Source organism: Salmo salar, chromosome 02, assembly GCF_965601325.2.
Source record: "Salmo salar chromosome 02, fSalSal1, whole genome shotgun sequence".
NCBI classification, from domain to species: domain Eukaryota; kingdom Metazoa; phylum Chordata; class Actinopteri; order Salmoniformes; family Salmonidae; genus Salmo; species Salmo salar.
This window is the reverse complement of record NC_138292.1, coordinates 75,978,049-75,995,305: the sequence shown is the minus strand read 5'-3', so window position 1 is coordinate 75,995,305 and position 17,257 is coordinate 75,978,049. Positions and strand designations below refer to the sequence as shown.

Sequence of the window (17,257 nt, the reverse complement as noted above, 5' to 3'; positions counted from 1 at the left end):
AGCACGAGGAAAGCAACAAACTAGTCTAACAGGATGTAACGTTACATTTGTTTTCCCTTCATGAATAGGCACCTTGTCTGAAAGGCACTTCCAGATTGTTGAAGGTGTAGTCATAGCTGTACTGTTCGTGTTATTATCCTGTGTTAGTAATGGTTTGTATCTGGCACTAAGCAGGAGTGAACTATGAATGGGTGTGGTGCCTCACAGCTTGGTTTCAGTTCAGGGAAAATATAACTTAAATTACCACCACATTAACTGAGGCAGCAGAGACAGACGGGACAAAGTAACAGGTAGGTGTTGAATGGTTTAGTTTGATGAAATTCGATTTGAATCAAGGATACCTGAACAATGTGTAGGAAAGCATGTTAATGTCTCCAGTACTGCTGTCACAATGGGTTGCTTGTGGATTCCGAAGAGTCAGGCGCAGGAGACAGAAAGATTCCGTTAATGAATTTAATAAAAATATCCACACGGAAAATATGCAAGGTATGGAGTGCAAGGTGTGCAAAAGTAAGGAGGAGGGGCGCCACCTTCCGTAAGTGTCGTGACAACTGCTTTGTAAATGAGTAAAACATGTAGGGGGGGTGTTACTACTATAGACCATAGAAACACATTCATCAATGGCAAAACAGACAGTCAAATATGTATCATAAGAAATAAGGTTTTGAAGTGTCTTTCCTGTATCTAGGAGATATGGAAACATATTTAACCACAAAACTACCTCCATACTTCCTTACATTTTTTAAAAATGGTACCAGTTACTTCAGATGAGTCCACTTATGGGGGCCATAGAGCAAAATACCATTGTGTTTGTGAGAATCTCCCCTTTCCATAGTGTGGTCATATTAGTTTGTAGCCCAAAGCAATGTTTTAGTGAGAAGACCAATTGCCTCATTGTCTGACAAACACCAGATGTGGAAGGCCGATATCGGCGGATGTGGTGGATTGAGACGCAGCCCATGCAACAAAACAGATATTATATCTCTATCTTAAACTGACGGATTTTGATGGGTATTTTTGATTATTTTCCTTAGATTGACGCACGGGTGCATCAATAGACTCATAGTTTATCGTAAAACAGTGTGCTCTGTTTATTCAGTTCTAATTTTATTCTGTTCTTTTATTTGACCTTTATTTAAGTTAAAAACAAATTCTTATTTTCAAAGACAGCCTAGGAACAGTGGGTTAACTGCCTTGTTCAGGGGCAGAACAACAGATTCTTTCCTTGTCAGCTCGGGGATTGGATCTTGCAACCTTTCGGTTACTAAAAACAAAAAAATTATCAAAAATCGAATTTATTTATAAAGCCCTTCTTACATCAGCTGACATCTCAAAGTGCTGTACAGAAACCCAGCCTAATACCCCAAACAGCAAGCAATGCAGGTGTAGAAGCACGGTGGCTAGGAAAAGCTGCAAGCCCAGCTTCAGACTCAATCGTTAGGGTAATTTTAGTGTAAGAAAGGATGAAACAGCGTCTGTGCCACCAGTAAGTACAGATAGTAGTATAAACCCCCTCGCACAGTCCCCGCAGCCGGACAACTTTCTAATGGCTTCTGGAGGGAAACCGCTGTAGGAATGCTCAACCGGTGTCGCTCAATCAGCCGACAGAAACTTTCAACCGGTTCTCCCCATTAACAGCAAGTCGGAGTCAGAGGCCGAGCCTTCTCTGGTCTCTGCTCCTCCTGTTATGGGGTCTGAGACGCCGAAGCCTCCCACCATTAGCTCTGACAAATTGAAAACCCTAGTCATTGGTGACTCCATTACCCGCAGTATTAGACTTAAAAAGAATCATCCAGCGATCGTACACTGTTTACCAGGGGGAAGGGCTACCGACGTAAAGGCTAATCTGAAGATGGTGCTGGCTAAAGCTAAAACTGGAGAGTGTAGAGTATAGGGATATTGTTATCCACGTCAGCACCAACGATGTTAGGATGGAACAGTCAGAGGTCACCAAGCGCAACATAGCTTCAGCGTGTAAATCAGCTAAAAAGATGTGTCGGCATCGAGTAATTGTCTCTGGCCCCCTCCCAGTTAGGGGGAGGGATGAGCTCTACAGCAGAGTCTCACAACTCAATCGCTGGTTGAAAACTGTTTTCTGCCCCTACCAAAAGATAGAATTTGTAGATAATTGCCCCTCTTTCTGGGACTCACCCACAAACAGGACCAAGCCTGGCCCGTTGAGGAGTGACGGATTCCATCCTAGCTGAAGGGGTGCTCTCATCTTATCTATGAACATAGACAGGGCTCTAACTCCCCAAGCTCCACAATGAGATAGGATGCAGGCCAGGCAGCAGGCTGTTAGCCAGCCTGCCAGCTAAGTGGAGTCTGCCACTAGCACAGTCAGTGTAGTCAGCTCAGCTCAGTCAGCCCATTGAGACTGTGTCTGTGCCTCGACCTAGGTTGGGCAAAACTAAACATGTCGGTGTTCGCCTTAGCAATCTCACTGGAATAAAGACCTCCTCCATTCCTGCCATTATTGAAAGAGATTGTGATACCTCACATCTCAAAATAGGGCTACTTAATGTTAGATCCCTCACTTCAAAGGCAGTTGAAGTAATCACTGATCATAATCTTGATGTGATTGGCCTGACTGAAACATGGCTTATGCCTGATGAATTTACTGTGTTAAATGAGGCCTCACCTCCTGGTTACACTAGTGACCATATCCCCGCGCGTCCCGCAAAGGTGGAGGTGTTGCTAAAATTTAAGATAGAAAATTTCAATTTACAAAAAAAATAAATGTTTTTGTCTTTTGAGCTTCTAGTCAAGAAATCTATGCAGCCTACTCAATCACTTGTTATAGCTACTGTTTACAGGCCTCCTGGGCCATATACAGCGTTCCTCACTGAGTTCCCTGAATTCCAATCATACCTTGTAGTCATGGCACATAATATTCTAATTTCTGGTGACTTTAATATTCACATGGAAAAGTCTACAGACCCAGTCCAAAAGGCTTTCGGTTACAAGTCCAACACTCTAACCACTAGGTTACCTGACGCCCCTGTGTTTATTCTGTTCTATGTTTATTCTGTTCTATGTTTATTCTGTTCTATATTCTATGTTTATTCTATTATATGTTTATTCTGTTCTGAGTTTTCTGTACTATTTTCTATGTTTATTCTGTTCTATGTTTATTCTGTTCTATGTTCTATGTTTATTCTGTTCTATGGTAATTCTCTTGTTATCTGTGTTTATTCTTCTTTGTGTTCTAAGTTCTATGTTTATTCTGTTCTATGTTCTATGTTTATTCTGTTCTATGTTTATTCTGTTCTATGTTCATTCTGTCCTATTTTCTATGTTTGTTGTGTTCTATGTTCATTGTTTAACCAGTAAATAACATCACTTCATTGTCTAATTTCAATGCTGTATTGTAGACACCCTCTTCATTGAGTTGAATTGAGTTCAGGATAAACAACAGAGGAAAAGTACATCAACATGATGTCTTCAGGTGAGTGCTGTACCGTGATGATTAAAACCCAAACTTCCCTTAGATATGGAAGAGGACAGTTCAGTAGTGATACTCTACTATGGTAGTGTAACAGCTTCCCTATCATAGAGAAGAGGACAGTTCAGTAGAGATACTGTACTATTGTAGTGTAACAGCTTCCCTATCATATGGAAGAGGACAGTTCAGTAGTGATACTGTACTATTGTAGTCCAACAGAATAGGGAACATAAAACTGACAGGGATGCCAAAGTAAAATATAACCACTTGTTTTGTTTTTATTCTTTCAAGTATCATTAAATGACAGATCTGCTGAATGCTGTAAAATGCAGCAGATTCTAAATGATTAATACTCAGTGTGTGTATGTGTCACAGCTGCTGATAAGCCAGATTGTGAGCCGATGGTGGTTACTGTTGGGTTCTTGACGTTGATCATTGGAATCGCTGTTGGAGTGAAACTGAAGGTGGCCACAGACCGGTTCGTTCAACAACATCTATGGAAGGTTTATGTCTTTGTCCCTGTTTTTGTTGTTGCTTCTATCATGGTGGTTCTGAACTTGAAGAAACAGGAAGTATAGAGGGATACTGAAGCATGACTCCTACAATTAGCAAACACTTCTCTGTCAGTCACACAAAACTATTGAATGAATGACTGATTTGTATGTTATGTACATTTGTTATAAATAGCAATAAAATACTTTTACAAAATGTATGTGTCCATTGCTGATTGAAAAGGGACGGCAGGTAACCTAGCTGTTGAGATTGTTGGGCCAGTAACTGAAAGGTCGCTGGTTTGAATCCCCAACCCGACTAGGTGAATAATCTGCCGATGTGCCCTTGAGTAAGGTACTTAACCCTAATTGCTGCTGTAAATCGCTCTGGATAAGAGTGTCTGCTAAATGACTGAACTGTAAACAACATTTGGAAAAAGTGATTCATAGTAGGCTAGATGTATTTTGTCTAAGATTGTATTTGATTTTAACTAATGTGGTCTATTATTTTAGATATTGACCCAGTGACTAAAGAGATATAGTAAAGAAACGTATTTCAATTAGAAAAACACAAACGCAAGTACAACAATAACATGTGTTTCATAGTTTGAATATAAAACACATTTTACACTACTCTGACAAGAGAAACTCATAGTTGATGATTTGTTAGCACACACACTACATTATTTGTTTCAGGAAACAGAAATATACTTGAAAAGTTGGAAATTAAAGAAAGAAAATAAACATATACAAGGAAGGTTGAGGACTGGTTTGAAAGAGGATCCAGTCCCGTCAACTACAGCAGATGGCATCATATACAATGCCTTGGGAAAGGATTCAGACCCCTTGACTTTTTCCACATTTTGTTAGGTTACAGACTTATTACAAAATTGATTAAATTGTCTCCCCCCCACCCCTCATCAATCTACACACAATACCCATAATGACAAAGCACATTTAAAAAAACCATTTTTTTGCTAATTAATTAATAATAAAAAACTGAAATATCACATTTACATAAGACTTCAGCAAGTACAGCTTGAGTCTTCTATCGTATGACGCTACAAGCTTGGCACACCTGTATTTGGGGAGTTTATCACATTTTTCTCTGCAGATCCCCATTTTACCATGCTTCACTGTAGGGATGGTCCCAGGTTTCTTCCAGAAGTGAGGCTTGGCAATCAGGCCAGAGAATCTTGTTTCTCATGGTCTGAGAGTCTTAAGGTGCCTTTTGGCAAACTCCAAGTGGGCTGTCATGTGCCTTTTACTGAGGAGTGGCTTCCGTCTGGCCACTCTTCCATAAAGGCCTGATTGGTGGAGTACTATAGAGATGGTTGTCCTTCTGGAAGGTTCTCCCATCTCCACAGAAGAGCTCTGTCAGTGACCATTGGATTCTTGGTCACCTCCTTGACCAAGGCCCTTCTCCCCCGATTGCTCAGTTTGGCCTGGCTGCCAGCTCTAGGAAGAGTCTTGGTGTTTCCAAACTTTTTCCATTTAAGAATGATGGAGGCCACTGTGGGACATTCAACACTGCAGGCATTTTTTGGTACCCTTCCCCAGATCTGTGCCTCGACACAATCCTGTCTCGGAGCTCTATGGACAATTCCTTCAACCTCATGGCTTGGTTTTTTCTCTGACATGCACGGTCAACTGTGGGACCTTATATAGACAGGTGTGTGCCTTTCCAAATCATGTCCAATCAATTGAATTTACCACAAGTGGATTCCAATCTAGTTGTAGAAACATCTCAAGGATGATAAATGGAAATAGGATGCACCTGAGCTCAATTTCGAGTATCATATTTTTTTATTTTATGAGCAAAAATGTCTAAGAACCTGTTTTCGCTTTGTCATCATGTGGTATTGTGATGTCATTATGGGGTATTGTGATGTCGTCATGGTGTATTGTGTGTAGATTGCTTGAGGACATGTTTTTATTTAACCCATTTTAGAATAAGGCTGTAACGTAACAAAATGTGGAAAAGTCAAGGGTTCTGTCATGGCTGTCAAAAGGAGAGGACCAAGGTGTGTGTAGCTCCACATTTTTAATTACTCTGTGAAACTATGCAATACATCAAAAACGGAATAGACAAAACAACAAACCGTGATGCAGCGGAGAAACAAACACTACTCAAAAATAAATCACCCACAAAACCCAGGAAGAAAAACCCCTTAAGTATGATCTCCAATTAGAGACAACGAGGACCAGCTGCCTCTAATTGGAGATCATCCCAAACAAACCAACATAGAAATACAAAACTAGAACCCAAGAACATAGAAATAGAACACATAGAATAAACCCCCCTGTCACGCCCTGACCTACTCTACCATAGAAAATAACAGCTTACCATGGTCAGGACGTGACAGGTTCTGAATACTTTCCGAAGGCACTGTACCTGTGTAAAAGTCAGTTTAGCTTACAAAATATTTGCTTAGCAACCGGACACAAACACAATTGTTGAACAACAACAAAAAGGTAAATGTTCCAATATTTGCATAACCCTTGTGATTTAAGGGTATCAATGAGGGTTATTGAATCAGGATCAAATCCTCTGATCTTTTCCAGCTCATTAATGATAGAATGTTCATATGTGAAGGTTACTGAAAGGCCAGTATGTTTGGCATTGACACAGATTAAAACCCATTCTGTTTAGCTAACATTACACTGTTGTAAAAATGACACAGATTATAAGCCTGCCTCCTTCAACTCTTTTGTCTGCCTCACAGATACCCAGGTGAAGTTGACTTTCAGAAGGATGTTTGTGTTGTGTAGGTACATGTGGGTTTCTTCCCAAAAGGCACCCTATTCCCTTTATAGTGCACTAGGGTCCTGGTAGAAAGTAGTGCACTGGGGTCCTGGTAGAAAGTAGTGCACTAGGGTCCTGGTAGAAAGTAGTTCACTAGGGTCCTGGTAGAAAGTAGTGCACTATGGTCCTGGTAGAAAGTAGTTCACTAGGGTCCTGGTAGAAAGTAGTGTACTAGGGTCCTGGTAGAGAGTAGTGCACTAGGGTCCTGGTAGAAAGTAGTGCTCTAGGGTCCTGGTAGAAAGTAGTGTACTAGGGTCCTGGTAGAAAGTAGTGCACTAAGGTCCTGGTAGAAAGCAGTGCACTATTAAGGGAATATGGTGCCATTTGTGACTCATGCTACATGTGCCGATGACTGTTCTAAATCCAACACAACACATCCCTGAGTACCACTCTTAATATTTTCAAGCATGGTGGTGGCAGCATCATGTTATGGGTATGCTTGTCATTGACAAGGACTAGGGAGTTTTTTTATGATAAAGAAACAGAATAGGTCAAAATCCTAGAGGAAAACCTGGTTCAGTCTGCTTTCCAACAGATACTAGGAGACAAATTCACCTTTTAGCAGGACAACAACCTAAAACAAAAAGCCAAATATACCCTGGAGCTGCTTGTTCCTGAGTGGCCTAATTACAGTTTTTATTTAAATTGGCTTGAAAATCTATGGCAAGACTTGAAAATGGCTGTCTACAACAACCAACTTGACAGAGCTTGAAGAATTAAAAAAACGAATAATGTGCGCAAATAGTGTACTATTCAGGTGTGCAAAGCTCTTAGAGACTTACCTAGAAAGACTACAGCTGTAATTGCTGCCAAAGATGATTCTAAAATATATTGACTCAGGGAGCTGAAAACTTATGTACATGTAATATTTCTGCATTTCGTTTTGAATAAATTTGCAAAGATCTCTAAAAACAAGTTTTCACATTGTCATTGTGTAGATGGGTGATAAAATGTTAGATTCAGTTTTTAATACAACAAAATGTGGAATACTTTCTGAAGACACTGTATTCCCCATTTTCACAAGGCTACCAGGCTACCAGGCTACAAGGCTACTAGGCTACAAGGCTACTAGGCTACAAGGCTACCAGGCTACAAGGGTACTAGGCTACCAGGCTACTAGGCTACAAGGCTACAAGGCTACTAGGCTACAAGGCAACAAGGCTACTAGGCTACCAGGCTACAAGGCTACAAGGGTACTAGGCTACCAGGCTACAAGGCTACAAGGCTACTAGGCTCAAGGGTACTAGGTTACAAGGCTACAAGGCTACTAGGTTACAAGGCAACAAGGCTACTAGGCTACATGTCTACTAGGCTACTACTCTACTAGGCTACAAGGCTACTAAGCTACAAGGGTACTAGGCTACTAGGCTACTACTCTACTAGGCTACTAGGCTACAAGGCTACTAGGCTACAAGGGTACTAGGCTACTAGGCTACTACTCTACTAGGCTACTAGGCTACAAGGCTACTAGGCTACAAGGCTACTAGGCTACTAGGCTACTACTCTACCAGGCTACTAGGCTACCAGGCTACTAGGCTACTTTTTCCTTCTTCCAATTAAATACTTCAACCACTAGAAACTGTGCATATACATGGTGTAAAGTTTTCCGGGAGGAAAGCACATTCTCACGTCAAGTTCAGATATTACAAATTATAACTTTTGCATGAAAACTGGCGCACGCACATTTTAGGGTCTATTTTGTATGTGCCCACGGTTTATAGACGAGGCCCCAGCTGAGGAAGATAGAGGAGATGGTGAAGCAGAATGGAGGACACTATTACACCAAGGAGGTGTATCAGGAGGCTCAGAGGAAGATCAGAGGAGGAGGAGAGGAAAGAGGAGGAGGAAGCTAGATGACAGGAAGAGGAGAGGAAGTTAAGAGAAGATCAAAATAAAATGGTAGAAAGAGAAAGTCTGAAGTTTCTAAGTGGAAATTACAAACTTCAGAAGCCTTTTTAAAACTCTATTTAAAAATACGCTACAAGTTTGCAACAAAGTGTTCAAATTAAGATCCTATATCTGTACATAGATAAATTCTCAAAGTAAACCATGTTTCAAATAGTAGACTGGTTTAATTTAAAACCACTATCCTCTGTATTAGAACATGTAAATGATTCTGGGACATCAGAGATCAGAAAAGAATAGGAGGAACTATAGAGGTGTGGTTTGCATGTTGCTGGAGGAACTGGTTTTATGATGATGACATAGCAGAGGTGGCCAACAACTCTCACATTACTGAGCTACTGGCTTGACACACACACACACACACACACACACACACACACACACACACACACACACACACACACACACACACACACACACACACACACACACACACACACACACACACACACACACACACACACACACAGTTTTAGAAAACCCCTAGCTCTGCCTCATTATTAATCTTGTGCTATCTATCTGTAGAGTAATTGTTAGGTATGACAGCAGCATGCCAGGAGAAATACTCTTTTGATCTTCAAGTTTGCTACCTACATGTCAGATGTTTCTGGGCTGGTTTTGTTAAAACTATAAAACAAATATGCTGTTTATTTATTTTGAGGTAATATCCAATGTCAATGACCCAGGAGATGCAGTACCATATACCTTGTTTTAAAGAAATATATTTTGTGTCATGTGTCACACACAAAGAGGATTCCAGTTCAAACAAGGTGAACAAAAGTTTTGGTAGAATATGAAATTGTCAATCTGACATAAATTAATATCATATTACAGTTCAGTCCTTTAACAGATGCTCTTTTCCAAAGCAACTTACAGGAGCTTTTAAGGTTAAGTGCTGTCGTGTCTTTGGCTATGCCGGATTAAGTGATATGATATGCTAACTTATAAAATGATTTCTCTGTAATTAATATTACCTGATTAAGCTAATCATGTAAATGTAATTAACTAGAAAGTCGGGGCACCACGGAAGAACGTTTATAGAGCTGTTAACTTCCGAATAAACTCTTAAAATACTTAGTAATATTTTACCTCGATAGCAGTCAATATTAACCCTTGTCTTATTTTCAGTCTCATAATGAAAGTTGTAAGTTCTTGGCTATCTTCACGAACCCTGGCTAACAAGTTGAATCAGCAATACAAAATTGGGTTTAATTATTTATTTACTAAATACCTAACTAATCACACAGAATTACAAATACACAGAATACAATGACGTCATACAGAAAACGTCCTGGTGGACGGAACCTGTATCATGGCTGGTTACACAAAGGAAAGGGGGTTGGGCTTGAATGAAAGAGCGGGAAGATTTAGGAACAAAGAAACAGCAGCTATGCTATCGTAAATACATTATCTTATGCATTCTAAATTACCGCCCATTTGGAAAAGGAAAATGCAATAAATATTTACTCTGAGCTGCGCTTCGGTAGATTGGTCGTAGATGCTGGCCGGGTTGGCCAACAGGTCTTCCTGTACTCGGAACAATGTCTCTGGTGGTAAATTGGATACGTGGTGGTATCTTCGTCCGTCTGTTAGACTGGATCCGTCGTCCGTCCTTTCCTAGCCCACGTCGACAGCGGCAGCTGCTAACTCAACGGCTAGGAAGTATCACTTCTGTAGTGAATAAGCTCAAAGTTCATACCATTCGCCATCAAAGTTCACGCCGAGGTTGGCATAGTTCTGTCCTTGATATGTGTGTCTCCTTCTAACGTGGAGGCTGCAGCCCTCCCGTACTGGAACTACCTGGTTATCTTTTCGTCAAAGGATTATATAGTGGAGAGGGGGAGGGAGGTGTTTCATCGTTTATAACCCATGTCTCTTCACAGGGTTGGGCCACTGATCGAGCAGGGCACTTTCCTTATGAAAACCCAATTCTCTCGTTTGGATGCTAAAATTACATTTCATCTCCTAACAAACATTTTCAATATCAAACATTTCAATTGCATAACAATTCCATGTGACTCTGATAACTAGAGGGTGTATACTTTCTCAGATACAGTTTATGTCGTCCTGTCATCAGTCATAATGTCTCAGATGACAACCGAACTGACATACATACTCATTACGTTCCCAAGCATATTTCCAACTGGTTTTATTAACAAAATATGTGGTACCTTTCCACATTTGTTTGATGTTCCCAGACTCTCTATATTTAACAGGACAGCAGTTCTTCAGTAGGGTCAGTAAGAGAGGGGAAGGGGGAAAGGTATTTATGGGGGGGTCATAAACCTTACCCACAGGCCAACGTCATGACAGTGCCTTGATCAAGGGCATATCGACCTTGTCGGCTCGGGGATTCCAACCAGCAATACCTTATGGTTACTGGCCCAACACTCTTAATGGCTAAGCTACATTTCACCCTCATATCACCGTAAATACCAATACCTTTACATGTCAATCATATTTACATAAGATCTGAACTTTAATATAATTCTACATACAGAACTTTTTGATGGGAACAAAATATTTCATTAGTAGATGTCAGTAATGTGGTCAGGAGATGAAACACTCAATCAGCATTCACCATTCAATCAAACATCTTCTTCAATCTCCTATTGTTTGGCCCAAAAACACACTGCAACTAGTAATGCTAACCCACCTGTAACAGTTGCTAATAACAAGAGTTCCTTCTCCTCCTCTCTCTTCTGCTTCTCTCTCTTCCTCTCTTCTTCTATTTTCGTCTCCTCCTCTCTCCTCTGCTCCTCTCTCTTCCTCTCTTCTTCTATTTTCATCTCCTCCTCTCTCTTCTGCTCCTCTCTCTTCCTCTCTTCTTCTATTTTCTTCTTCTCATCCTCTCTCTTCCGCTCCTCTCTCTTCTTCTCTTCTTCTATTTTCTTCTTCTCATCCTCTCTCTTCTGCTCCTCTCTCTTCCGCTCTTCTATTTTCTTCTCCTCCTCTCTCTTCTGCTCCTCTCTCTTCCTTTTGTCTATCTCTCTCTTCATCAATTCCACTATTTTCTTCTTCTCCTGTGTATTCTGCTCACTCCTCCTCTGCTCTTCTCTCTTCATCACTTCCTCTATCTCATTCACCTCTCCTGCGATCTTCCTCACATGTTCCTGTGCTAGCTTCAAGTCTTCCTCTATTTCCTTTACTTTGTTCTCTTGCTTCCTTGCCTCTTCCTTTACCTTTTGAAGATTCTCTTCTCTCTTCTGCTGCTCCTTTTCTATCAATTTATCCTCCTCCTCTTGTCTTTTTCTCTTCTCCACTTTCTTAAACTCCTCTCTCTTTTCTTGTAACTCTTTATGTCTCTCCTTCAGATCTTCTTCTATCCTCTTTACCTCCTCCAGTGACTTCCTCAACTCCTCCTCCATCCTCCTCACCTCTTCCTCTCTCCTCTCTAATTTCCCCTTCCTCTCATTTATCTCCACCTTTCTCTTCTCCCTCTCCTGCTCCTCTCTGATCTTTCTCTGAGCCACCTGGTACCTCTCCTCTAGGTAGAGCTCTCCTCCATTCCTCTCCACCATCTCTTCTATCTTCCTCAGCAGCTCTGTGACCTGAGTGGTGTGGACCTCTGGCTTACTGTTGAGAGCATAATACCCTCCTCCACACACACTGATTGGTTGTTTAGTTGTTTCAGTCCTCTCAAAGTCCTCCCATTGCTTCCTGGTTAGTTTTTCTCTTCCGGTGAATAACACCATGGTGTAACTCAAGGCCTCCTCACCAAAGTTTTCCTGGATCCATGACAAAGCATTCCTGTCTTCCTGTGTGAATCTCTCCAGCCTGATAACCAGAAGGAACACGTTGGGGCCTGGAGAAGAGAGAGAGATGCACCTTTTCATTTCCTCATTCAGTTGTTCTTTAGTCAGTGTTGTGCTGTAAATCCCAGGAGTGTCAATCACAGTGATGGTCCTCCCCTCCACCTCTCTTTTCCCCAACACACTCTTCCCTGATCCAGTCTCCTCTCTAAACACATCTCTCCCCAGGATGGTGTTTCCTGTTGCACTCTTCCCTGCTCCAGGCGTACCCAGCAGAACTATCCTCATGTTGGTGGAATCTGTTGTGGGACCAGAGTCTGTCCAAGGACATAAAGCATGTTATGTCATCAAACCTCCTGATTGATCAGTAGACACACAATACTGTAAGGCAATGTGACAGGTATAAACAGGTCAATGTGATAGGTATAAACAGGTCAATGTGACAGGTATAAACAGGTCAATGTGATAGGTATAAACAGGTCAATGTGATAGGTATAAACAGGTCAATGTGACAGGTATAAACAGGTCAATGTGACAGGTATAAACAGGTCAATGTGACAGGTATAAACAGGTCAATGTGACAGGTATAAACAGGTCAATGTGACAGGTATAAACAGGTCAATGTGACAGGTATAAACAGGTCAATGTGACAGGTATAAACAGGTCAATGTGACAGGTATAAACAGGTCAATTGGAAAACATAACCTCAATATAGTTTTTTTGTTTGTTTATTCACAGGCAACATTTAAATGAACTGCACACTAACACCAAACACTTACCTTTGTTGCATGTTGCCGCCATCTTGTCTTGTGGTCAGATGAGAATAGCTGAAAAAAGTCCAGCAAGTTCCACTGTAGAATCTGATTTTTGCCAGTCTTGGACTGCTGAGGTAACAAATGTATTATACACAAAGGTGTCTCACATCTCTCATCTCTCTCTATGACAGCACAACAGCGATTCCGGGAAATCACAGACTAGAAAAGAAGAGGAGGAGTTATGCAGATGAGGTGTTTTTCCTGTAGCTAAAGCGACCTGTACCTGAAGAAGGGCAGAGTATAGGGTTACATACATTCCTGCATGCCAGTGTCTAATTGGGTAAAGTCAGCACACAGCAGTGATGGCCCTGATGAATCATCAGTGCTTTGTGGTGACTTTAGTGTTAATCTGGGGTTAAAGGGTGTAAGGGCTGTCGTGAGAGAGAGTAGACCAAGGTGCAGCGGAGTTAGTGTTCATCATTGAATATTTAATTGAACAACGTGAACACTATACAAAAACAAGAAAAAACTGACAGCCAAACAGTCCTGTCAGGTGCAAACACTAACAGAAACAATTACCCACAAAACCCAAAGGAAAAACATGCTCCTTATGTGTGACTCCCAATCAGCAACAACGAGCTTCAGCTGTGCCTGATTGGGAGCCACACACGGCCCAAAACAAAGAAATACAAAAACATAGAGAAAGGAACATAGAACGCCCACCCAATGTAACACCCTGGCCTAACCAAAATAAAGAACAAAAAACCCCTCTCTATGGCCAGGGCGTTACAAAGGGGCAATCTGGGATTGGTACATAAAACAAAACATTTAGCGATATTTGACCGACCGGCTCGATTCGGTCTTATGTAGGAAAATTTGAAATTATGTTTTTTACATTGGATAAAGGTAGAGACTCAGAGCTAGAAAATGCTATATCATACACTGCATTTGAGTGACAATGGGAAAGTAATCCTGCTTTGAAAATGGATAAACTTGTAAAATCACTTTTGAGAAAATGGCCCTTGAATGTTTTGGTGCACATACTGGAAAACTCCTCTTTGTCTACACCCATTCAGAATCGTTCACACCCTATTAAACTTTAACCCCACCCATCTCTTTAAGGATTCACATGTGAGGCCATGTACGAAACAAACAAAGATTTCAAGACTAAAGGCTGGTTTATACTACGGTTGAGTTCGTAAATTTAATCTGGAGTGCCAGTGTTTTCTGGGGATTCATAAACTCAGAGCGTTGTCAGATTGTCCCTTCATAAATTCAGAGCGTTACGCTCTCGGAGCGTTCAGAGCGCACGCCGGACGAGTAGGGTTGATTTGAGCATTCTGACCTAACAACAGCAGCCAAGCACCCAAGCTAACTGGCTAACGTTGGCTAGCTTGCTTGCTACTTCCAGACACAAATGAGAGAACAGCTCACTCTGACCATAATTGCATCATGGAGCCGATTCAGACTTAGTAAATGTATCCCTTTTTGACGTGTTTTGGAGAATGAGTTTAGAATGGAGCTCAATGAAAGACACACACACATACACACACACACACACACACACACACACACACACACACACACACACACACACACACACACACACACACACACACACACACACACACACACACACACACACACACACTCAATCAATGAAAGCTATCAATACAATTGACACATTCAGTTCTTCAACCCATGATGACGTTGGTACAGTAGTGTATGATGGAGGTAGTAGGAAACAGGGAAAGTTATATAATTAAAACATTTTGTAACTGCCCAAAGGTTACAGTTTTTAACAATCACTTTGCCACTAATTCCAAAACCTTGTGGTCATTTTTCTAAACTCTAGACACAAAGCTCAAAATGGTCAGTTCCCTGTGGCTCAGTTGGTAGAGCATGGTGTTTGCAACGCCAGCATGGTGTGTACAATGCCAGGGTTGTGGGTTCGATTCCCACGGGGGGCCAGTACAAAAAAGAAAATGCATGAAATGTATTCACTACTGTAAGTTGCTCTGGATAAGAGTGACTTAAATGTAATGTATAATGTCATTACTTCTAACACAGGATGTTCAAAACATTGCATTGTGCATTTATTTCTTTAAAGAAACCTTGCACTTGCAGAATCATTGGTTCAAATAACTAATGTATCATGAAATACCATAGGAACATTCATTTAGATCAGACACACACAAGATACCGATAGTTTCACTGTGTAGTTGTTCCTACAATCATGAAATATTGTAATACAAAATATGTGATACATGTTTCATTATGCTACTACACGTAAATGCATCACTGTAAAAGGACTAGTAGAGAGAATACTACAGACACAGTGGAATCATTGAACAAAATCTGAAATTTATTGATGAAATACAATAAAATCACAACATAGGTTTCTTTGAATCAAAGCAAAAATAATTAGATACAATTTTTTTTTTTTAAATACAGTAAAACGTCAACTGCAGTGTTCCTCACCTGGCTTACTGTAAAAATCAAAACAAAGATTGATTACTGTACTTCTATATTTCCCTCAACCCTGTCTTGTGGATTTGGCCACAGGTTCTCATCCACATCACAATGGATGTTTTCATTAGCCAAACATCTTGGGAAGAATCTTCGGGCGAATCCAGGCCTGACACTGGTCTGCCGTGATGTCATTGCATGCGTCATCCATGGCCTGGAGAAGGGTGGCTTGTTCGTGAGGGCGCCTATCATTTACCTTCCACCTCTATGTGGAGAAAAATTCCTCAATCGGGTTAAGGAAAGGAGAGTATGGGGATAAGTACAGGGTGGTAAATTGTGGTTGGACCTGAAACCATGCTTGCACCATTTGAGCGTGGTGGAACCTGACATTATCCCACACAATGACATAGGTCACGCCATCAGCTCTACAGACCTGATTTAGCTCATCAAGGAAGGTTACATTCGAAATCATGTGGCCGCCTGCAACTCAATATATAGAGTATATATTGTAGAGAGCTTTAGTTGTTGTTCGACCAAACATTAGAACGGGCAAGATGCGTAATCTAAGAAAATTTGACCGTGGTATGATTGTTGATGCCACACATGGTGATTCCAGCATCTCAGAAACAGCTGCCTTCCTGGGATTGTTACGCACTACAGTCTCTAGAGTTTACAGAGAATGGTGCGATAAACAAAACACATTCAGTGAGCGGCAGTTCTGTGGGCAAAAACACCTTGTTAATGAGAGAGGTCAGAGGAGAATGTCCAGACTCATTCGAGTTAACAGAAAGGCCACAAATAACAGCTGTTTAAAACAGTGGTGTGCAGAAGGGCATCTCTTAACGTACAACACCGTGAATAATTCAGGCTGTTGTGGAGGCAAAAGGGGTTCCTACCCAGTACAAGATAGGTGTACCTAATAAAGTGTACAGTAATGTCAAATCTGAAAATATGGTCTGGAAAAGTGGTACATGGGACCATAGAAACAGTGTCTGATATTTTATTTTTATTTCACCTTTATTTAACCAGGTAAGCTAGTTGAGAACAAGTTCTCATTTGCAACTGCGACCTGGCCAAGATAAAGCAAAGCAGTTCGACACATACAACAACACAGAGTTACACATGGAATAAACAAACATACAGTCAATAATACAGTAGAAAACTCTATATACAGTGTGTGCAAATGAGGTAGGATAAGAGAGGTAAGGTAATAAATAGGCCATGGTGGCGAAGTAATTACAATACAGCAATTAAACACTGGAATGGTAGAATGTGCAGTAGATGATTGTGCAAGTATAGATACTGGGATGCAAAGGAGCAAGATAAATAAATAAATAAATACAGTATGGGGATGAGGTAGATTTGATGGGCTATTACAGATAAGCTATGTACAGGTGCAGTGATCTGTGAGCTGCTCTGACAGCTGGTGCTTAAAGCTAGTGAGGGAGGTAAGACTCTCCAGCTTCAGAGATTTTTGCAGTTCGTTCCAGTCATTGGCAGCAGAGAACAGGAAGGAGAGGCGGCCAAAGGAAGAATTGGCTTTGGGGGTGACCAGTGAGATATACCTGCTGGAGCGCGTGCTACGGGTGGGTGCTGGCATGGTGACCAGTGAGCTGAGATAAGGCAGAGACTTA

At 41.1% G+C, this 17,257-nt stretch overlaps 1 protein-coding gene and 1 long non-coding RNA gene across 2 annotated transcripts; one reads left to right on the top strand and one right to left on the bottom strand.

Moving 5' to 3' along the window:
* The first annotated feature begins 2 nt into the window (after positions 1-2).
* LOC106592474 (uncharacterized) lies at positions 3-4,153 on the top strand. The gene is made up of 3 exons (XR_001325648.3): positions 3-290; positions 3,375-3,448; positions 3,821-4,153. It is a non-coding gene; the product is annotated as an uncharacterized LOC106592474 (long non-coding RNA).
* Positions 4,154-9,726: 5,573 nt separating this feature from the next.
* On the bottom strand, positions 9,727-12,700 carry LOC106591539 (uncharacterized). Its single transcript, XM_014182762.3, has one exon. The coding sequence runs from the start codon at positions 12,685-12,687 to the stop codon at positions 11,257-11,259; it is 1,431 nt and encodes a 476-aa protein (XP_014038237.3). The 5' UTR covers positions 12,688-12,700; the 3' UTR covers positions 9,727-11,256.
* Between the last annotated feature and the right edge of the window lie 4,557 nt (positions 12,701-17,257).